The 24,563-nt window shown below is 40.3% G+C and overlaps 1 protein-coding gene across 1 annotated transcript in view; it reads left to right on the top strand.

The window, feature by feature from the left end:
• The window catches only part of LOC120930418 (dynein heavy chain 3, axonemal-like), a 530,045-nt gene that overhangs the window by 60,276 nt on the left and 445,206 nt on the right, over positions 1–24,563 (top strand). The window contains exon 8 of the mRNA XM_040341605.1: positions 23,955–24,113. Within this exon, the coding sequence (XP_040197539.1) occupies positions 23,955–24,113 (159 nt within the window). The remainder of the gene's footprint in view (positions 1–23,954; positions 24,114–24,563) is intronic.

Here is a 24,563-nt window from a genome sequence, read left to right as displayed (position 1 = left end):
CATTATTTAATGATGCACCTATCGGGAAGGATAAATGATGTATTAGGTGAAATGAGTTGTGATTTTTTGGGGGATAATTCCTAATGGAGATACTCAAAACATTTTAAATGGAGGGAAATTTAATGGTCCGGCTATTCTGTCCTCTTTGATTTCTTTATCCAATTTTTCTTTAACAATGTGTGGAAATTGTAATACTGATTTTAAATTATTAACCAATTTGCATCCTATGCCTTTAAAAACTGGCAAAGGAAAACCTCTGGAGAAACCTTCAATTAAAAACTTGGCGGTCTCCTGGTCTGAATACATTTCCAACCATGTTTTGTAGGTTCACCGGTGTGCAAGCTTTTTAAATGGTTATCTCTTTGCCCATGTGTGTTGGTATTCCTTTTAAAACATTTGAGCAATGGGTGGGGGCCGGAGCAGTTCGAGCACTCATGTTTGTACTTGTATTAAATTCCCCCCCCCCATTTGCACTGATTCTCATTAAATGCAAAGCAGTAACCCCTTTTATAAGGGGACACTGAAACAGAGGGCTGTTGTCTATGGTAAGCCAATTTTTGCGGTGCTATAGGGTTTAGCCATAAACCTATATCTTTATTACCCCATTTGAAAGATGGATATATGGACAATTTTTGTCTAAACAACTCATCGTACTGGTACCAGCCTAAACCACCAAAGCTTTTATATGCTTCAAGCACATGCTCAAGGTGTTGAAAAAGACCGCTACAGTATTCCGGGTGTTTTTCTCCTAACATACAGGCATAAATGATTAATGCCTGTACCCAATTATGAAAGGACCTTGCCACGGATCTACGCCTATCTTCCTCAGGTTTATCCTCAGATTTTTTGTCAGACTTGTTAATAAACTCTTTTTCTGAGGGCAGTAAGGACAAAATGTCAACAAACTGCCCTTTCCATATTTTATCTTTTACCTTAACAGACAGGTGATACCCGAGTGGTAAAATCTCCTTTAGACACAATTCAGGGACTGAAGAATTATTAATATTCATCTCAGCTGGGAAAGTATTAATGCTATTGGTGTTAATTGCTGAAATAGAAGAAGTACTATTAGCATTAGAAACATTTCCACACCTATTCCTGGCTTCATTAACCCATACGTTAGAGTAATTAACATTATCATTAATTCTGTCATTAAGTCTGATAATAGAAACCATTATATTATTTAAAACCTGTGTCAACTCACCCTGACCACTAGATGCCACTGTTGCATTAGCTTGCTTAGGAGAACTCAGAAGCTGCTGCTCTCTTAAGTCTCCAGTGATCACAGTAGGTATCACTTGCTCTTGTGTATGAGGTAATCTTGAATGACTGTCGCTCTGTGTGGAAACTGCTGTCTCCTCAGCCATCACAGTGGATGCTGATACCTGAGCCCGCTTTCCTCTGTTCCTGGAAGGCGATGGCGATAGTGTTCTCCTCCTCCTCTTCTCTCTAAGGCCAGTTCTTCTGGTCCCCGCACTGGAAGCCGCCTCTTCTGGCAGCGCCATGTCTGGTTCCCTTAGGTCTGAGGGGGGGGGGACACTTTGGTGGGCAGCGCTGATTTTGCTGCCGGAGACACGGGCTGAGAGTGACAAGTCTGCCTCTTCTATTAATTAAGCCAGGTACCTCTGCTACTTAAGCCAGGTACTTCTGCTACTGCCGGTCCTTCCTCTTCAGGCACCTGCTCCTGCCACACTTTTTCTTCTTCCCCAAACTCCAGGCATCTTCTCAGCTATTCTTCACCTCTTCTGTCCCCTGCTCGCTCCAGCACATTAGGGTCTTTATGTTCAGGGCAGCCGTCACACAAAGTATAATAGCTCTATTGAGCTGAGCTTGTTGCTGTAATCTGACCAGCTGTGAGGAGATTCCCGCGAAGGACCCCTTTATATAGCCTTGCCCCACTTCCAGAATGTTCCCACTGGTCGTGTGACCTTTTGAAACATCCTGGTTGGTCAATGAGATTCCCTACCTATACTCCAGTGTTACCTGACTGTATTTTCCGGCCTGACCTATTGTACATTTTTCTTAAAGTGACATGACTTAAGTGAAATATTATAGCTGTCCAGAGGGCAGCCACATATCCATGCTGTTCGGGCCATATTCTTTAGCCCTCTCAGTCTAATCTGATTGTACAATGTTATTTAGATTAACCAAAACTTTTAATATGAGGGTCTACCTTAACGATCTTGTCTGTATCCTGTCTGGCAGTTTTGTGTACTGCATAGTTATTTGTAGATCCAAAGAATATTGGAAAATCAGTTTCATATATGGTCAGCTTTAGACCATTTTAAACCTAATTTGGCATTAATTCACAAAAATACTGTGAAAGACAAGGCCAGCTTTGATTACTGCTTGCCCAGTAAGGCATTTTTTTTTCATATTTGTTAAAATCTGAATTTTTTGCAAAAAAATTTGAACTATCAAACATTATATATTTTCTGAGACAAGAGGCACTAGAGAAATGATGGCTTTTGCAACTTCTTATTTTCTGGAAAAAATACAATTAAATCAATTATAATGCAGACAAACATAATATAATGCCCATTTTTTTGGTAAAATATAAAATATGATTTTGTGTCAAGTAAGTACAGTACCAAAATGTCAAGATTTAAAATTGGGCACGCTTCTAAAATGCAGCAAACTACAGTACCTAAAACTGTCCATAGGTGACACATTAAAAGCAATTTACAGATTATTGGTTTAAGGTTAATTGTGAATTATGGCCCTAGAATTACTGCTCTCACTCTGATGCTCACAGTGATACTGTGTGATGCAATCACCATGTACATATGTGTGCCGGACCTATGGGTGGATTTGCGAATGTGTGTATGAGCCAGGGATGGGGGTGTTTTTTTTGTGATTCTTTTTTATTAAAAAGTTTTCTTCATTTAACTTTATATCAGCATGTACCTGTTCAAAATGTGCTCCATCTTAATGGAAAAAAAAATGGAATTTAAGGTAAATTAAATTGTGCTCTCATTTCTGCTCTAGTTGAGGCCACATAGTACTTTGGCATGCGCCGTTCGTAAAAAAACGTCAAATACGTGGGGTCACAATTAATTTAGATAAAACACACCCACATTATCCTCATTTAAATTCCGCGGGCTTACGCTGGACCACATACGTTACGCCGCCTTAACTTAGGGCGCAAGTTCTTTCTGAATACGGAACTTGAGCCCTAATTTACGGCGGCGTAACGTATCTGAGATACGTTACGCCCGCCGATAGATACACTATTGTATCTGAATCCGGGCCGATGATTTTAAAACTACAATTTCTTGGATGTTAAGAAGAAAAAAAGATTTTATTGAAAGAGCTTCAATCTTTATTAGGGAAGCTAGCATTTGCAACAAGAGTTATGCCGGTTGGCAAGATATTCTCTAGAAGGTTATATATAGCTATCTCAGGGATTAAAATTACCGTTTTCACACATTAGATTAACATCAGATCTTAAGGAGGACCTCTTGGTATGGATAAAAATTTTTGAATTGTATAATGGCCATTCATTTTTTCAGACAGAATTTGTATGGTCATTGGAGATGGAATTATACACGGATGCGGCAGGATCGTTTGGTTTTGCTACAGTATGGGGCAATCACTGGTGCTGTAATGTATGGCCAGAAAGATGGATTCAAATAAAAGCCACCAAGAGCATAGTTCTACTTGAACTATTCCCGTTGGTTGTAGCATAGGAATATGGGGTGATAATTTGCCAATAAAATAATTTTAATTAATTCCGATAATAAAGGAGTACTATACGCAGTAAATTGCCTATCAACAAAATCCCTTCTGGTAGTTAAATTACTTGGGTATCTGGTATTTTTATGTTTACGTTTTAATACCTGGGTAAAAGCAAGACACGTTCCAGGTAAGGATAATCAAATTGCGAATGCACTATGTCGATTGCAGATACAAAAATTCTGGCAGCTTCTGCCAAATGTTACAGATCGTAGATCACAGAAGGGGACATTTGAAGAGCTGCAAAAGTGACCAGGTGACCATAAAGCTGTCTGAAGAACTTTACATGAAAGCCAATCACCAGCTGTAAAAAAGATACCAGCAGCTGCAGCCAATGTCCGGGTATAACCACTTGCTGACCTGACCAATATAACAAACCATGATTTGGGAGTAATCACGTGCTGGATTTTGTTCCTTAATCCAGGATGACTGGTAATCATCCCACTTTTTACTCAATAAGCTATCAATAATTTGTGTAATTTGTATACCATTTGTGATATGCAAAATTTTAACCCCATAAATAAGGGTAAGTGAAAACTTCATGCTTTATATCAGCATGCACTTGTTCAAAATGTGTTTCATCTTAATGGAAAAAGTTAGAATTTAAGGTAAATAAAATTGTGCTCCCATTTCTGCTCTAGTTGAGGCCACATAGTACTTTGGTAATGATGCCACTACCGACCAGACAAGAGAAACCAAAACAATGTGACAAACAAATTACAACCTAATTCTCTATAGCAGAGGAAAGAAGTGGGACACTTAGGCCGTGTACACACGATAGGATCGCCAGAGGACAACTGAAAAAACGTTTTCATCAGTCCAAACTGATCGTGTGTAGGCCCCATAGGTTATTTAACCTTCGGTCAAAAAAATGAGAACTTGCTTTAAAATTGAAACGATGGACGCCTAACCGATAGTTCAAAACCGATCGTTAGTATGTAAAAGCATCGGTTAAAAACCTGCGCATGTTCTGAATCAAGTCGACACATGCTTGGAAGCATTGAACTTCGTCTTTTTCATCACTTCGTTGTGTTTTACGTCACCACGTTCTGACACGATCGGTTATTTAACCAATGGTGTGTAGGTGCGACGGACCATCAGTCAGCTTCGGACCGTTCTCATCGGATGGACTGATCGCGTGTACAAGGCTTTACTGTATATAGCTGGAATAAGAATGAGTAAACATTTTAGATTATTTTGATCTCTGGGGTTATAGGAAGGCATTAAGCATTTAAAAGGACACTTTGGCTTACTTATTCTAATTTTATTACCTAACATAAAATGTATGTAGCTGACCTGTTTGAGCTCAGTCATTTAAATACAATTGTGACATTTTGTTATTGTGTGCAAAGCCACATTAGAAATATTGGGCCAGATTCACATATAATTACGTTGCTCCTGGGCAGCGTAACATATGTGATTTACGTTACACCGCCGCAGGTTTACAGCGTAAGTGCCTGATTCTCAGAACACTTACCTGTAAATTTGCGGCGGTGTATCGTAAATGCGCTCGGCGCAAGGCGGCCCAATTCAAATGGGGCGGGCACCATTTAAATTAGGCGCGTTCCCGCGCCGAGCGTACTGCGCATGCTCCGTCGGGTAAATTACCTGACGTGCATTGCGCTAAATGACGTCGCATCGACGTCATTTGCTTAGACGTTAATGTAAATGGCGTCCAGCGCCATTCACGGACGTCTTACGCAAACGACGTTGATTTTTAAATTTCATCGCGGGAACGACGGCCATACTTAACATGGCTTAGGACAACTAGGGCTAAGCCCTAATTTTACGCGGCGCAACTCGACGGAAACAACGTACAGTTAGATCGACAGGCCGTTCAGACGTTCGGGGATCGCCGTAAGTATTCATTTGCATATTCTACGCCGGCCGCAATGGCCTCGCCACCTAGCGGCCAGCCTAGAATTGCATCCTTAAGATCCGACAGTGTAATTCCATTACACCTGTCGGATCTTAGGGCAAACTATGCGTAACTGATTCTATGAATCAGTCGCATAGTTAGGACAGCCCTAACACAGAGATACGGCGGCGTATTTTGTGAATCTGGCCCATTATACCTATATATATATATACAACAATATGAATTATACTGTTGACTAAGGATGAGCTAACGTGTCTAGGTTTAATTCTCAAGGCATTTGTTAAACCTATCAAAAAGTCTGAGAAGTGCAAACTTAAATCCAAAACCCCCTGAAATTTTAAGGGGGGAGAAACTTGCAAATTATTCTGGCCATTTTCAAGGCCAATAGGCAAGGGATTGTCAAACAAAGGGGAGGAGGAGGTGGACAGTAGCATTGGAGATATAAATCAATCCAAAATAAAATAAAAAATACACTTCACTGGGGAGAAGCGCCTCCTTTTTACGTGACTTAGAGGACACCATGGAAAAAATACCAATCCATTTAAATACATGCTTGGGAAATGCTGTTAACTGCTTGCGAACCGCCCACCGTCTTATTACGGCGGCAAGTCGCCTCCCCTGTGCGAGAGCCCGTAGTATAACGTCGGCTCTCGCGCAGGCCCCCCGCTCGCCCCGACTCCCGTGCGTGTGCCCGGCGGGCGCGATCGCTGACGGGCACCCGCAATTGCTCGTTACAGAGCGGGGACCGGGAGCTGTCATTAAACCATTAAATAAACGCTTATTGAGATTTTTTTTTGCAAAAAATATGTAGAAGAATACGTATTGGCCTAAACTGAGGAAAAAAATGTTTTTTATATATTTTTGGGGGATATTTATTATAGCAAAAAGTGAAAAATATAATTTTTTTTCAAAATTGTCGCTCTATTTTTGTTTATAGCGCAAAAACTAAAAACCGCAGAGGTGAGAAAATACCACCAAAAGAAAGCTCTTGTCTGTATCCAGCGACAGGTGATCTCCTCTCCGGTCCAGCGATGAGAAGATCTTCCGGCATCCAGAGCTCCAGAGCACAGCATCAGAGGCCGCCTCTCTACGCCGGACACAGCCCAGCGGAATGACGCGGCTGGAGCTTTGACATTTCTTATATAGGGGAGGCGGGGCCACCTGTCACATGACCCCGCACCCTCTGACACAAGGGGGAAGACTGTGCTTTCCCAGTGACGTAGCAGAGGGTGCGTCAGAGGGTGCAGGGTCACGTGACAGGTGGCCCCGCCTCCCCTATATAAGAAATGTCAAAGCTCCAGCCGCGTCATTCCGCTGGGCTTTGTCCGGTGAAGAGAGGCGGCCTCTGATGCTGTTCTCTGGAGCTCTGCATGCCGGAATATCTTCTCATCGCTGCGCTATGCCACAGTTTGGTGGTGATACCCTTGCTGGCAAGAACAGAGGTGTCTTGTAGTTAGTGACCAGGTTTTCACGCATCTCAGGAGGAATTTTGGTCCACTCTTCTTTACAGATCTTCTCTCAATCTTTAAGGTTCCTTGGCTGATGCTTGGCAACTCAAATTTTCAGCTTTCTCCATACATGTTCTATAGGATAAATAGGCTAAGATTCCTAAATGTTTTTTGACCAAAGGATATGACATCTGGATAATTTTAGGTCACTAATTTGTATCATGGCTAGGGAATCTCTTTTGGAACAAAAACTGAAAACAAAATGTTTAACACCAATGGTTTTGAGTCTCTAATTAGCACTTATTCAGATCAGCATTATGTTGTAAAAAAAAATGATTAAAAAAACATTGAGGGATCCTTAGAAATGATGGGGTGATTGGCTCTTTCCAATCCTGAGCACCTTAAAGTTATTTTTAATAAAAAAGGGTCTGAGTGATAAGATTTCTCCCAGCATGGTTTATCTCCTAGGAGAGTCTCTCTTTTTGATGGACTTTCTGTTTCTTTTTCCATGGCAGAGATGCATTGTTTGTAAATGCAGAGGCCAAAATATTGTACGCACAAAGCCTTTTGCATCTAGCACTACCCATTGCAGTTAGAATATTAGAGGATTTAAGGATAAGTTTGCCTTTTTATTATTTCTAAATTCCAGCATTCCATGCACCAATATTTTATTAAAGTACCACTGCTGCAGAAAAGAAAAACTTTCTATATATTCTATGTAGGCATACTCCTTCATTACTTCCTTGTAGTCATCCTTAGGAGTTAGGACATGAAACCCAATAGAACAAAGTGCTTCAGCAGTTTCCCTTCAGGAGATTGCTCTATCCCACTTCTGTAGGTACATGCAATCATTATCAGTTAATTCTCCCAAAATGCACAGCCAATGTCTTCTTCTGCTGATTGATTGCTGCTCTGTACCTTACCCTTTTCTTGACATCAAATTACATCAGAAGGGGCAGGTGCCACCGGGTGACAAAGCCAGATGGCCCCGCCCCTTGCCTATATTAGACATGTAAAAGCACAGAGTGGGTAGTCGGCAGGAGGCCTCCCAAGAGGCGAGGGCGTTTTAATTTTTTTCTATTTTTCAGGTCTGCCTGGCGTTATGATTGACGACGAATTTACATTGAGGGACGCCATTTTTTTTTAAAGGACTTGTCTAAAACAGTTTCTTGTGGTTATTACCCAATACCCATTCACATGGGGGGGCGGGATCTGGGGCTCCCTTGTTAAATTGGGCTTCCAGATTATTGTAAGCTCCCCACCCGCAGACCCCGACAACCCTAGCCCAGAGTTGTCAGGAAGAGGCCCTTGTCCCCATCAACAAATCACCCACCCCCCATGTTGAGGGCATGTGACCTGGTATGGTTCAGGAGGGGCCCGAGGTGCTCGCTCATCCCCTTTGCTTTTCTGACCTGCCAGCCTGTATGCTCAAAATAAATGTAAAGCCCCAACTCGATAGGGAACAGCGCAGCCTAATATCCTAAAGGCTCATAACACAAATATGAACATCCAAAACATGATTTGCTCTCTGTGCCACTCCAACAAACATCAACACTTGTGACTTTAATGTGCTTCAGATCATGTAGTGCTCCACGGTCACACTGCATTTACTGGATATATTTGGCCTCTTGTATTACCAAGTAAGCCAAAAAGTGCCCCAGAAAGATCCTGGCTACAATGTAACTCAGCTCTCTTGTTATGCTCCATCCAACCTAATGGTGTGATCTTTGTTCCCCTTTGTATAGCTCAAAAGTGTATCCACCAGGTACAGAAAGAAAGGAGAGGGAGGAGAGCTTTTGCACCATACAATTTTCTGCACCCAAAAAAATGTGCTGCATTTTCAGATTTGTGGTGATGCCATTAATAGTGAATGGCACCCCTGCATATCTGCAAATGAGCGACAGGTTTGGATGCAGGTGTTTTCAGGTTCAGGAACACATGTGCAATTTACAAGGTGTCCCGCGCCTGCTGTAGTGTGAAATAAGCCTATTGCATCTGTGTGGAACAGGTCTAAACAGAGTTGAAAACTGAATACTATCTATAAGACCTACATATTTTAAGAATTAGCAAAGCTAGTTTGCCACTATTGTGTTGTGGTAACCTACAGAACTTTTTGAAGTGCAGTCTCGTTAATTTAAAATGGCACCCCATTGCACAAATACAGTACACTAGGTGCTACCTGCACTGTGGTGCACCATTGAATTGTACATGCTATGAATTTATTATAGGCCTGTCTTAATATAATACATATTAAAAGAACAAAATACCACACACTCATTTTTAATGGTTTAGGTCCAAGATTTTTACAAAACTGAAAAATATTGGCATCCTAAATGTTCAAATATATTGATTTGAGACTATCACTAATCACCACATGTGCAAAATGCTTTTGAGCAAGATGGGGTGGGGGAATTATTTACCATAGTATTAGTATTAGTAGTGGAGATAGCAGAGGTATCATAGTGTTCAAGAACACAATTCTGATTCAGTAGTTCGCTAAGTCCTCATAACTGCACCAATAAAAAGAATACATTTAAATAATTTGCTTGCTCTATAAAAGACAGCGTTATATGTACAGGTTTGATATCATGTGTAAGTGCTTCACATTTGTACCAAGGTTCAAAAACAACACCCATCCTATGACTCTTATCCCACCACATTACCTTCTTTATCATTTATAATATTTTTAACCTAAAGCTGAACTCCGGGTAAATGCCTGAATATTCAGACTGAATGCATAAGAAATGGGTTTACTTGTCAAAGGATTTGTTATTTTGTCCATCCGGTTCTGAGATTAAACAAAAAATATAAACTAGAATTGGGGCTTTATAGGTGCCTATTAATAACCGGTTCAGTTCACGTCAGAACTTCGAATAACAAACCCCATTGAAGTCTAGGGAAAATGTGCCCATTTTGAAGGCTTATATGCAAGTAATTGAGTCTATTTTGGTTATGGGGTCCGGGTACTGTTCAGTCCACTATGCCCCAGGTGCGACAGCCCATCCAGTACGTTCTTTCATCTGTTATGGTCATGCCAAGCAATACAAGACTATTGGACTCATGTTGTCAGGTTCATTCATGATGAGATGGTAACTCCCCTGACATTATGCCCAAAACAATGTATACTGGGGATTTTCCCAGATCCGGACTCGGATAAATTTCATAAATCGTTCCTCCAGGAGTCGCTCTTTATCGCCAGGTTGCTTATAGCGAGAAAGTGGCTTCAGGTTGCCCCCCCCCCCATCGATTCAGGAATGGATTGTTGCAATTAATAAGGTCCTACCATATAAAAAGGAAATTTATGTCCACAGGGGTTGCCCAACAAAATATGGCAAAATTTGGAACGACTGGCTGGGGAATGCTGCTACTTGTAATGAAATACTTGACTGACACCCTCTACAATAGTTTTTTTTTTTATATCGCCTCCTCACATTAAGCTGGGCTTACAAGCTCGTCAGACGTTAGACTAGGCTTGCATAATGTTATGTTTCGTGTACTCGTCTGCTTAACCTCTGTGTGGTAGCAACATGTATAGAACACCGATACTTTTATGTCTCAGGTATTATCCATTCATGTCCATTTTTATGTTATGTTACGATTATGCAACTGCATATGCTGTACACTGCCTTTACTCTTCTCAATAAAGCACCACGTTGTTTGTAAAAAAAAAAAAACATGCAGTAATGCACTGAAATATACTGTGTTAAATTTGCAGTAACCCGCTAAAATATACTGTGTTAAACACACAGTAACGCACTGAAATATACAGTGTTAAACGAGCAGCAACGCACTGAAATAGACAGCATTAAACGTGCACAAACTCACTGAAATATACTGTGTTAAACACACAGTAACACACTGAAATATAGAGCGTTAAACATGCAGTAATGCACTGAAATATACTGCGTTAAACATGCAGTAATGCATTGAAACATGCAGCGTTAAATGTGCAGTAATGCACTGAAATATACTGCGTTAAACGTGCAGTAATGCACTGAAATATACTGCGTTAAGTGTGCAGTAACCCGCTGAAATATACTGCGTTAAACACGCAGTAACACACTAAAATGTACAGTGTAAAACGAGCAGTAATGCACTGAAATATACAGCTTTAAACATGCAATAACTTACTGAAAAATGTGCAGTAACACACTGAAATATATAGCGTTAAATCTGCAGTAAGGCACTGAAATATACTGCGTTAAACTTACTGTAACACACTGAAATATACTGCATTAAATGTGCAGTAATTATATACTGCAGGAAACCTGCCCTAACAAAAAAAAATGATACTACATACAATTTATATGTGATAAGACAAAAACGTATGTGATTTACATTATAAACAGTGCAAATACTATTTATTGTGAACCATAGGGTAGAGAACCTGAGGACCACCTCCATATGAAACCTGTAAAACACATATTTACAACAGTTCTGAAGCTGTTGTTCCTCTCCCAGTCTGTGAGTGGACAGTGATTTGAAGCAACAGACTGATGAGCTCATCTCAACCTATCAGCTTTTTCTTGTGCTAGCACATGAACTGATTGACTCATTGTGCTCATTCTCTCTCACCCACTCTGAACAAGGCTGTACAGGGGACTACAAGAGGCTCATACCAAAATGTCAAATGTAGGTGCTTACACTTCTGCCAGAGGCGGCTCTCTAATTAGGCAAATTAGGTGGTCGCCTAGGGCCTCGCACTCACATAATTTGCCTGTGATCAATACTAATGTCGGCGTCATCGGATCTCTCTATTACCCCTCTCTCTTTCTCACCTCCCCTCTCTCCCCCCTCTTGAATTGGCTGAATATGTCTGATGGGTAAGGGAGGTGCCCTGTAAGTGGTGCTGATCACCTGTGTGCTAGATCCGTGCATTTTCTGCAGCCATTTTTCTTGATTGAATTATTTTTCACATTAAGGGAGTGAGTGGGGCCTCATGTCTAAGTTTTGCCTAAGGCCTCACAAAGGCTAGAGCCGCCTCTGCTTCTTGCAATAAAATAAATAAATAAAATGTAATAATTATTATTGAGCTTGCATCTTTAATATCTGACTAAGGTTCGACTTAGCCATAGCCATATTTATTTTTTATTTTTATTTTCATTTTAAAATGTTTGTTTGCTTTGCTCTAATAAAATTCTCTCTTTGTACTTTTGTATTACAAAGACATTAAATCTTGTAATATCTCATAGACTGCCTTCAACACCCATTGAGAAAAGCATAAAATATGTCTTGCACCATCATTGCTTCTATTTTACCTTAGTACAATGATGCCTATAAGCAACAAGCCAGCAGGGAGCAAAATAAAACAACAGATGCATGCTCCAAGTAAGTTCAAATGGTATATTTTAAGTATGCAGAGATTTTATTTTCCCTGGCATGATGAGGTATCAAACTTTACCACTAAAAAGTAAAGAACAATGCAACAAATAATTCATTTTAAATTCCCTGATGACAATAAAGGTTTTACATGTCACTGCTGCTTATGAAAAAATGTACTTTCTTAATTTCACAAAATTTATTTTACCGCCATTTACCTACTTCATCACATTAATCAGGCAGCCTTAATACAATACAATGGTAACTGTCAAAATATTTTATCCAGTTAATAAAATGTTGCATTAGAAAGCAACATTTTCATTTTAGATGAGAAAACAACAGCATAAATTCTGAACATTTTGACACTAATTGACAAGGATTTCTGGCTTTGTAAGCATCATTGTGAGTAGATTGCATTCATGCTGGCACATAGAAATCCACCACATTAAATCACATTTTATTGTCACATATAATGACCTTTAAATAACTTTCAGGAAATGCAATTCCTTGATAAGAGTCATGTAATGGAGGCTGTCTATATATTTGTCACTGGGAATATGGGAACACTTAGAAAGAACACTTATTATTTATACACAGTGCATGTTTTTATCGCTTATTCCTTTGATCACTAAATGATTAAAATAAATTGCTGCCCTCATAAATGCATATAAAAACAGTGAGGCTGTCAAATAGGCAGGTTTAATAAATAATGCAAATATCACAGCTAGTTTATGTTGGCTATTAAACAGAAAGTCTCACTAATTGTTAAAATACTGTGCACATGTGCTGCACATTTTTCAGGGATGTAACATTTTCAATCAAATTACCTCAAGAACAAGTTTTTTATAGAAAAATAATATGTATAACGTAGATTGCTGAAAGAATTGCTAGAGATATAATCACATGCATATATTAAATGTATGCTTTAGTACCAAACTAATAATATATTCATTATCTATGCAAATATTGTTTCTGCCAGGAAATACTGTGTGCAGTCAAATGGTGCAGGCATACCTGATCTGCATTCAGGGCCCAATTTCTACATTGCCTGTGTTTAATAAAGGGCTGTAGACATATGCGTTCATGCCAGGGCAACCCAACATGTCTTGGTATTCCTAGCCATGCAACAATGTGACTGTGACTGCAATGGTTGCTAGAGATACAGTTTGTGCCATTGATATTGGGAAGTTGTCATATATAAAAGCGGTAGAAATACTGCTTCTTTGTATAATTTTTAGCTCCTGCCAAACAAAAGGGTTGAACTGGCAAAAGTTTGAGTGTTCTTCAGAATACCTGAACAGCCATAGTTCAGTCCAAATCTAGGTTGGGACCAAACTGTCAGGTCATCCCTATCTACGGCCTTGGTACATTTAAGCTTAAAAGAGAAGTATGTTTTTTATTTTTTATAGTCATACTTACCTCAGTGGATGCAGCATCAGACCCCCAGCGTCTCTGCACTGAGAACTGAGCCACAGAACAACTCTGATGGCTTGGTTCTCACACCTCCCCGAGCAGAGCGATGCTGACTATCAGTCAGCATTGCTTCTGTCTACTTCTCCATGCTCATTGGAACGCTGAGCCGTGGAGAGGTGGGGAGCGGCTGTCTCAGCAGCTCGCTGAGACTGCCGTCAATCAAGGCAACTGGCGGTGCTTCGACTGATGGCAGTGACGTCAGCGGAGAGCGGACTTCAGACCACTCTCCGCTGAAAACAGGTCACAGGAGTGAAAAAAATAATTGCACTCCTGTGACCCAGAGAAGAAGCCCAGCCTAAAAAGATCAGGCTAGACTTCTCCTTTAAAACCTGTCATTAGTGAAATATGTGTATTAGTGCTGCAAACCTTCTCCTGAAACCTCCAGTTGTCTGGCTGTAATTCTGACTCTCTAAAAGTCAATGAAAGTTAGGAACTCAGAAAAAGTCTGCCTCTCTGAGTTTGGCTCATTGTACTAAAGCAAGAGGGTCAGAATGACAGACAGAACATTTGCATATTCAGGGATAGAGATCAGCAATGATATGGAACATGTTGCTGCCATGACACGTTACCTCTAATATTCCATAGTTGACTGATTTCAGAATGATACATATTTGTATCTGTGTGATATATACAACCTACTACAGCAGGACTGACATTTGCAAAGAAAAAAAGTGTGTTTAAATTGTCGGAAAAATGACAGCTCCCAGGCAATTTGTTTTGTTTGTAAGCAGAGTATCTGAGGATTCCATTAATTTATACTAGGCCCTTATTCTAAATGATGGTCTACTATAAATGTTATTGGGGGACCAATACATAAAAAAAGCCTTTAGTTCTGTTATAAATATTAAGAGAGATCCCACACAAAACAAACAAAAAATTAAACATGGCATGAAGTCCCCTCCAAATTCTTTATCAGAACCTTTGAATATGGTATGGATTTTAAGGGGGAACGCCACACAAAAAAATCAAGAGAAAAAAGCATGAGGTTCCCCTCAATAAATATTTATCTGATCATTATCTGATCATGGCCTGGCAGAGCGGGAGGGGTGATTTTGCACATCCCTAAACCACTCCAAGCCACATACTCTCCCAATGTGCTGACAGCTATATATACTATATAACTGCTGTTATATACCAAGGGTAGGGTCTCCTGGGTGATATCCTTAACCATATATAGACATGACCATATATGGTCAATGATGTCACTGGCAATTACAATGCCCGCTGAAGAAAAAAACTGACAACCTTCTTCCAAGAACATCATTCACTGAATGACAGCTCCCCGAGCTGTCGTTGGAAATATAGAGGATAATTTTAACAACATCACCCATGTATAGTCATGGCCATATTTAGGAAATATTCGTGCCCAAGTATGGGCAAAAAAGCCAATGTCACTCCTCTATTGTCACTTTTTTTTCTTACAATTCTGGGGATTTTCGGCCCTGTAAGTGAATGGGCCATGTTTGCAAGCACCTGCTGCTTCCTTAGCAACCATTGACAGATGGAAGCATTCCGATTCATCCACACTGAATGCCATAAATGTTTGGCATTTGATTGAAGACCCTTAGACATATTGTATCATTTATTATGCCTTACTACCATTTACTTACTACCACAGCCTGTGACCTTGGTACCTATTTCTTGCTGTGCCTCTGATTGCTATCCTGTATATTACCCTCCTTGGCAAGATCCCTGCATGTTGAATTCCTCAATAAAGATTTGCTTTGCTAAGGGCCTAAAAACTACACTTGTGTGTGTTCTGTTCCATCCACTTCTTCATCACAACCACCCTGCTAATCACGCCTACTATCATAGACTTATAGGAATTATTTAATGCACAAAAAAATGAAAAAAAAAGACTATAAATCACAATTTTAAAGTAAACCTGGCAGCATTAAAGGCATTTAAACAAGCCTAAAAAAAAGAATCAATGAGCTGTGTATGTTGAACAAATCCATAAATCTTGCAATATAATGGTTAAGTTATACTGTATGTAAATGTTATTCTATTCTGGCAAGCTTGCCTCCCCAATACTTGAATTTCCCAATTTATCACTAAGATGGTCCATCACATGAAAGAACTAAAAAGGAGATACTGGAGGCAGAAAAGGACAGGGCTATACATACATATTACTCAAAACTTTTTTTTTCATATAATATTACCTGCCTATGATTATCTCTAAATCTACTGATCTGTTTGTCATGCATTTTTTATTTATGACAACCTCTGATTATGCATTTTTTCAATATACTGTATGTTCAGGTGTAACAAGCTCACATCGACATTATATTTTTTTAAAAACCATTGTTTATTTGGTTTTGTTAATAAAGTTATGCTTCTGTGTAAATGTTAGGGTTGAATTTAGTTCCATTTGGGCCTTAGCAGTGCTCAAAAGCAGCATTCAGTTTAAAATATAAAATCTGTGAATTATAAGCGCCCATATGAAAATTTCTTATGTTTCTCTTTGTCTCTGGTTGAACAGTAAATTGTACAATTACCTTCACTGGCACAGCACACCAGGGACACCTTTTGTTTATTGTTTGCAATATGAATTTGGTCTTGAATGGGTCTCTATCATACAACTTGTTTCTTCCTCCATGTTTTCCCTCTGCTATACAGTATTTACAGTGGAGTCACTTTTCATTCTCTCAGTAGCTGCTCGCTAAAATGGGACATTCACCTCAGGCCTTGAGAAATGAGAAGATTTGCCATACAAGCAACCTGTAAATCACTGAGCAAGCAAAGGGATGTAGCCCAAAGGAGCAATTTTACTGTACAAAGTGACTGTTATCAGTAACGACAGACTTTTCAAATGTGCAGAATTTTTTTTGCGAATGAGTTCCACTAAAAATTTAATATTTAAGTGAAGTACTGTTAAAGTCAAATGCATTATCAACAGGGCACCATGTGTCTATCAGTATTATTACTATAATACTTGACACCTACTCTGTAGTTCTGAAAGCAGTACACAGATTCAAATAAATATACTACACAGTTAGGAATTTGGTACTGTCCATGACACTTTAGTACAGTATTTAACTGTGTTGTTTCAAGTGCACTAATACTGCTACATTCACTTTAAAAATTAACATACAAAATAATTAAAAGCTTTTGCGGACAACACTAAAATTACTACTTAAATATTTAAATAGTAAATCAGTTTACAAGATTTGTGTCACTGATAGCAGTGGATCCTCAGTGTCACCAGCAGTAGACATGAGTTATCACCAAAGTGCAGAATCTAGGGAACTTTTCACTAGTGGTTCCTCCACGTCTAGGTAAAGCTACGGGAAATGACATCATTCTGTCAGGAACACTCAGGCGTGGTGAGAGATATCAGGGAAGCAGGCCACACTGGCACTAGATATAGTGGAAGCTGCTGGCAATGTTATAGAGTACTGCAACCCGGGTGTAGGGTAGACATGTGCAATTTGTTTATGATTATTTGGAGACCTGGATGTATCCGAATCTCCAATGACAATAGTAACAAATTTTGTTTAACCACTTAAGCCCCGGACCAATATGCTGCCTAAAGACCCAAGGTGTTTTTACAGTTCGGGACTGCATCGCTTTAACAGACAATTGCGCGGTCGTGCAACGTGGCTCCCAAACAAAATTGGTGTCCTTTTTTCCCCACAAATAGAGCTTTCTTTTGGTGGTATTTGATCACCTCTGCGGTTTTTATTTTTTGTGCTATAAACAAAAATAGAGCGACACTTTTGAAAAAAATGCAATATTTTTTTACTTTTTGCTATAATAAATATCCCCCAAAAACATATATATAATTTTTTTTTCCTCAGTTTAGGCCGATATGTATTCTTCTACCTATTTTTGGTAAAAAAAATCGCAATAAGCGTTTATCGATTGGTTTGCGCAAAATTTATAGCGTTTACAAAATAGGGGATAGTTTTATTGCATTTTTATTGTTTTTTTTTTTTTTTACTACTAATGGCGGCGATCAGCGATTTTTTTCGTGACTGCGACATTATGGCGGACACTTTGGACAATTTTGACACATTTTTGGGACCATTGTCATTTTCACAGCAAAAAATGCATTTAAATTGCATTCTTTATTGTGAAAATGACAGTTGCAGTTTGGGAGTTAACCACAGGTGGCGCTGTAGGATTTAGTGTACACTTAGTGTGTGTTTACAACTGTAGGGGGATGTGGCTGTAGGAATGACGTCATCGATCGAGTCTCCCCTATAAAGGGGATCACTCGATCGATGCAGCGCCATAGTGAAGCACGGGGAAGCCATGTTTACATACGGCTCTCCCCGTTCTTCAGCTCCGGGGAGCGGCTATAAACAAATAGCTGCGCCGTCGTCCCGGATCGCTCCCCGAGGGAACCCGACCGCCACGTGTAGCGGGGGGGTCCTGATCGGACCCCCGACCCACGTCTAGGCAGACACGTACAGGTACGTTGATGTGCCTGTCCGTGCCATTCTGCCGACGTATATGTACATGCGGCGGTCGGGAAGTGGTTAAATTCCATTAGTTTCATTTTGTTTATTCCTTTTCTAATGAATTCCACATTTTCAGAATGATTACATCCAAATTCTGTGTGAAGAATAGCTGGTTGTTGAGGATCGGGTGGGGAAGCTGTTTCCTAGCTGACAGCTGATTGTTGAGAGCAGGCCAGAGGTCAATTTAAGCATCAAGTAGACATAATCCTCCACATGGACAATGGTGGCAATGCTGCATCGAAAATGGCAACCAGATAACACACTGCCCATGCATGAAAACGCCAAGTATGATGACATCAGATGTCAAGTGAAGCATAGCCCAATGTGTGTTTTTTGTGTGTAGACATAGGGGGTTATTTACGAAAGGCAAATCTCCTTTGCACTACAAGTGCAAACTACAAGTGCAGAGTGCACTTGAAATTGCACTGAAAGTGCACTTGGAAGTGCAGTCGCTGTAAATCTGAGGGGTAGATCTGAAATGAGGGGAAGCTCTGCTGATTTTTTTTTATGAATCAGGCTTCACTGACTTCAATGGTGAGTCTGCATTATTGGCAATGTGGGTGCTGCATTATTGGCAATGTGGGTGCTGCCTTAATGGCAATGTGGGTGCTGCATTAATGGCAATGTGGGTGCTGCATTAATGGCAATGTGCATGCTGCATTAACGGCAATGTGGGTGCTGCAATATTGGCAATGTGGGTGCTGCATTATTGGCAATACGGTGGGTGCTGCATTAATGGCAATATGGTGGGTGCTGCATAATGGCAATACGGTGGGTGCTGCAATAATGGCAATACGGTGGGTGCTGCATTCATGGCAATACAGTGGGTGCTGCATTCATTGCAATGGGGTGGGTGCTGCATTTATGGCAATGGGTTGGGTGCTGCATTCATGGCAATGGGGTCGGTGCTGCATTCATGGCAAAGGAGTGGGTGCTGCATTTATGGCAATGGGGTGGGTGCTGCATTCGTGGCAGTACAGTGGGTGCTGCATTCATGACAATACGGTGGGTGCTGCATTCATGGCACTTGTGAGACTGCAGATGGGCACTTATCCTTATTTTGCTTCACAGTTCTTTATTTAAAATGTAAGATTTCCTCCTGAAACTACATTTTTTAAAGTGAAGGTGCGTGTTTTAAGCCGATAAATACGGTATATCCAAATAAAATGGACAAGCTCATCTCTTCACCACACACAGCCACAAAGGCAAGAGAATTCTAGTTGGGCAGTGTATTGGTAATACAGAATTTTACTGAGTTAACGAATGTCAAGCAAAATGGTCGGCCCTCAAGCATGTTCACTTCATCAAATCTGGCCCTCTTTGAAAAAAGTTTGGACACCCCTGCTATATGCCATTTCACAGTATATACCAGCGCTATGGAAGATTTTTTGACTGGAGCTAAATTATTTTTTGACTCTTCTGCTTCCCTTATCTAAGTATTGCAAGTGTGATCTCTGTAACTGATTTATTTGAGGTGAGATAGCTATAACTTGCAGTCTTAGCTACATTGGCATACAGTGACTCGATCCAAATGCCAAGTAAATCTTAGAAAGCATTCATTAAAAACGTGTCCAGATATATGAAAACCAGATTAAAAAATGTAGTATATCTAGCTCCAGCAATTACACATGCTCAAAACAGGAACTAAACACACACTGAAAAGATTTTGGGACCTGCTATATAAAGCGCATCTCCTAGCTATGGAGTGAGAAATAGAAACAATTATAAAAAGGCAAACAAACAACAATGCATGTTTAACATGGTTTGCCCCAACTAAAACTAAACTTTGTACCACAGTAATTTCATCTATTTAAACACAAGTTCAGGTTCTTAGGACATATCGTCTTCAGACACAGTGTACTCCTTATTCTTGAGAAAGTAAAGGTCATGCAGGAATGTAGGCAAAGAACAACTGTTTCCAAAGTCAAAGATTTTCTGGAGTTGTCAGGATAATATTGCCATTTTATAAAGCACTATGCTCATCACTCTGCCCAGAATCAAAAGCTTTGAGGTAAGCTAGACAGGAGGATTCATGAAAGTGAGAAACAGGACAACAGTGTGTGACTTCTTAAAGCAGCAGCAGATGTCAGCTCCTGTGCTGGCCTTTGTTGACTTCTCCTTTCTATTCTGAAGAACTGATGTCAGTACTCTTGCATGTACGAGACAGCCAGGCAAGGGTAATCACCTATGTCAATTGAAACCCAAGGTCTGGATAAAAACAATCTATTGATGCATATCCAAACAGCTAAACTTAGCACTTTGGTGCAATGTTTGGTAGCTCATCAGGCAAACTTTTGGTGGTAAAGCACTTATGCCTTCATTGTTGCTTTCCACATAAAAAACATTCTCACCATGGACTTTGTTTTGAAAGCAAGTTCTCCAAGAGTGGCGCCACCCAATAGACATTTAGATGTCATTGATAATATAACCACACAGCGCATTCCTTGGCTGACCATTCACCCTGCCATGTTAGAAATGGCCAGACTCTTGGGCCTCCACAGAACTGTTAGGCCCCGTACACACGGTCGGACCAAACCGATGAGACTGGCCCGTCGGACCGTTTTCATTGGTTCACCTCTGAAGTGGCCGTACGGACTGATATGTGTACACACCATCAGTCCAAAATCCGATCGGGTCAGAACGCGGTGACGTCAAACACACGACGTGCTGAATAAAACAAAGTTCAATGCTTCCAAGCATGCGTCGACTTGATTCTGAGCATGCGCAGGTTTTGAACCGATGCTTTTCTGTACTAACCATTGGTTTGGTCCGATGGGGCAGCGGTCCATCGGTTCGGTTTTGAAGCATGTTTAGAAATTTTGGACCGAAGGAAACCAGACCGATAGCCTATACACACGGTCGGTTTGGTCCGATGAAAATTAACTTCAGTTCATTCTCATCGGACCAAACCGACCGTGTGTACGGGGCCTTAGTCACAGTGTCCACAGAATAACTTGAACCCACTTAGACTTCCTGGATTTGGGAGTGAAAAACTATGCCTGTCTGAATTCAAACATTCAGTAAAAAACAGTCATCAGTGGAGAAGGAGAGTTGTACGTGTCAGGCTTTAACCTTCAGCCTGGGGAGTACTTGTATGACGTAAAGACAAATACCATAAAGGAAAATGACAAACACCACAATAAGAAGTCCCTGAAGTCATCCTACTATTACAAACTAAAATTACAAACACCATGATAAGAAGTCCCTGAAGTTATCCTACAAATTCCAGGTGTGTCAGTCTATAATATACAGAAAGAAGGAACCCAAGAAAAGCCAAGATGCATACACTGCAAACTCCATCAATCCATTGAGAACCCACAGAGGCCCATAAGGAGTTTTTTGAAGAACCTGTCCAAGATTATGAACCAAAAATGTACAGTATCTGCCACCAGAGCTTTAAATGTGTCTGCTTACTGTTCCGCTACCATTATTTCTAAGACCCCCACAGGAGAAGCCATGGACACTGACAATATCACACAGCCCAATGGTCACTCAGCTCAGGTCCTTGCTCCTATTGAGAAGCCCTCTGAACCACCATCCCCCGATGTGCCTGAAGACAGAGATGCATAGCTTCTTGTACCAGAAGATGGAATTAAAACCCCCAAGGCACTCACAAAGACCTATATTCAGCAGACCCCATGTACACAGGATAAATCTGAATTGTTTGTAAAGTTGCCAGCAACAGCAGGTTCAGTGGGGTGGAGTGTAGCAGAGTGCCCATTTACTTAGTATGCTCAGATATGAGCACAGGGCTCTTTAATTCATTTCCCATGATTATATTGGTTCCTGTGCATGGCTAGGGAAGCTACATGTTTTTGTGTCCCCTCTTTAAGGGGCTTAGAGAGATCACAAAAGAAGAGGCAGAGGAATCTGAGCAAATAGTCTGCAGCCAAATGAAAGGCCCCTCACTACACAAATCACTGTGCTGGCAATAAGGCAGGAGCTTACTAGCACACAGCTTCTCTAGAAGACCCAACTAGAAACCCAATGGCTACTAGTGTACTCTGCCTCCCATGTCCTCTGGCCTGGAATCCCTTTAGCTGTTCACCTGTGTTACCCAAACTTCACTGAGAGGAATGCTGTTGGAGGATAAGGGTGGGTACAAGTAGCTGTTTATGTTCAGAATTGTTTTACTGAAGTAATGAGTCTCATCTAGACTTGTTATTGTTTCTAAAATCTCAGGCCTCGTACACACGACCGAGTTTCTCTGCAAAAACCAGCAAGAAACTTGCTGTGATTTTTTTTTTTTTGCAGAGGAAACCAGTCGTGTGTACATTTTTCGACGAGGAAACTGTCGAGGATCCCGTCAAGCCAAAAAGAGAGCATGTCTTCTTTTTCCTCGATGGGAATGGAGAAACTTGCCTTGTCAAGTTCCTCGACAGCCTAACAAGGAACTCGACGAGGAAAACTATGTGTTTCGCCCGTCGTGTGTACGAGGCTTTATAGAGACTATGCAATGCAGTCACATGTTACCCTGATTGAGCCATAGAGAAATTGCTGTGAAGAGTTAATTTTTGTGCAGCTTTCATACTATGGTGGTTATTTACGAAAGGCAAATCCACTTTGCACTACAAATGCAAACTACAAGTGCAACGTGCACTTGAAATTGCACTGAAAGTGCACTTGGAAGTGCAGTCGCTGTAAATCTGAGGGGTAGATCTGAAATGAGGGGAAGCTCTGCTGATTTTATTATCCAAACATGTGCAAGCTAAAATGCTTTTTTTTTTCCTTGCATGTCCCCCTCAAATCTACAGTGACTGCACTTCCAAGTGCACTTTCAGTGCAATTTCAAGTGCACTTTGCACTTGCAGTTTGCAAAGTGGATTTGCCTTTCGTAAATAACCACCATAGTATGAAAGCTGCACAAAAATTAACTCTTCACAGCAATTTCTCTGTTGCTCAATCAGGGTAACATGTGACTGCATTGCATAGTCTCCATAAGATTTTAGAACAATAACGAGTCTAGATGAGAATCATTAATTAAGTAAAACAATTCTGAACATAAACAGCTACTTGCACCCACCCTTATCCTCCAACATGTGGATTTGTCTTTAGTAAATAACCCCCTATGTCTTGTATTAGTCTGCATGTATGGATGCATTTTGCTATTCTGACCCTATTTTTAGTTATTGATTTCAACTTTGCTCCTGTTCTGTAAACTGCAGATTACAATTACTCTATGTTTGATCATTCAGCCAATTACTTATGCTGTCACAGATGAATCTGTGAATGTCCCCTCGCAGTACTTTCAGCCTTGGAGAAAATGTATAACTTTTCACAGTCAATTTACTCAAGTTAATTTACTTTAAAATCATTGGAGTAAATTGATCGGGTTAAAATTGCACAATTTTAGCATAAAAAGAAAGGATGATTGCATTTTAAAACTGTTTTTTAAATTAAGCATGAAAAGTGTTTGATGTATTAAAAAATATGTGTATTCATTTTATAGATTATCTAGTGAATAGTTTTTAAAGTCATAGCTGGGTCTTCTTCTTATTACATGCATAATATGATGATAATTTTTTTTCAGAAACTATCTATATAGTCTTGCACAAGAGGTTTTACCATCATTTTTTGTATGCTGCGAAAAATGAGCACATGTCTACAAACCTCATTTTTTTATTGTCTTTGCAGGATGAATGCGAGCAGAAACTAAGCATTGCAATACCAGCACTTAATGCTGCAATTTTGGCACTGGACACACTGAAGGCCAGTGACATCACCCTGTTGAAAACTATGCAAAACCCACCCTCTGGAGTCCGACTTACTCTGTCTGCAATTTGCATTTTAAAGGTATTCATACTGTACATTTTACATACATTGCCATTTAAGATAACAGAGGGACAATTAAGGCGAAGTCCACCTTTTATAGCATGTTACATGTAACACCCATATTTAGGGTGTAACATGTAGCATGGCGACAGGCTACCACCTCCCCCTTATAAGATCACAGGGTTCTTTTCTCTGGCAGCTCTTGTCACTTTTTGAATTTAGCACAACTGTATGTATCTTTGCCTCCAAAGCTGCATCATTCATTCACAGAAATGTGTGAATAAATAAACTGTCACCATGGTCGAAGGACTTGTAGTTATCAATGGAAAACAAGTGTCAGGATTACCTCTTAGCTCTTTGACACTTCCTCCGGTTCAATAACCAAAAATCAATAGCTCGTTACAGACATGGAGCTGGAGGAAGAGTCTGTATGAGCCTGTGCATTGCACCTGAGATCCATCAGTCGCTGTT

This window comes from Rana temporaria, chromosome 3 (genome assembly GCF_905171775.1).
Source record: "Rana temporaria chromosome 3, aRanTem1.1, whole genome shotgun sequence".
In the NCBI taxonomy this organism is placed as follows: domain Eukaryota; kingdom Metazoa; phylum Chordata; class Amphibia; order Anura; family Ranidae; genus Rana; species Rana temporaria.
The sequence above is the reverse complement of the archived record's forward strand: the minus strand, read 5'-3'. Positions and strand labels throughout refer to the sequence as shown.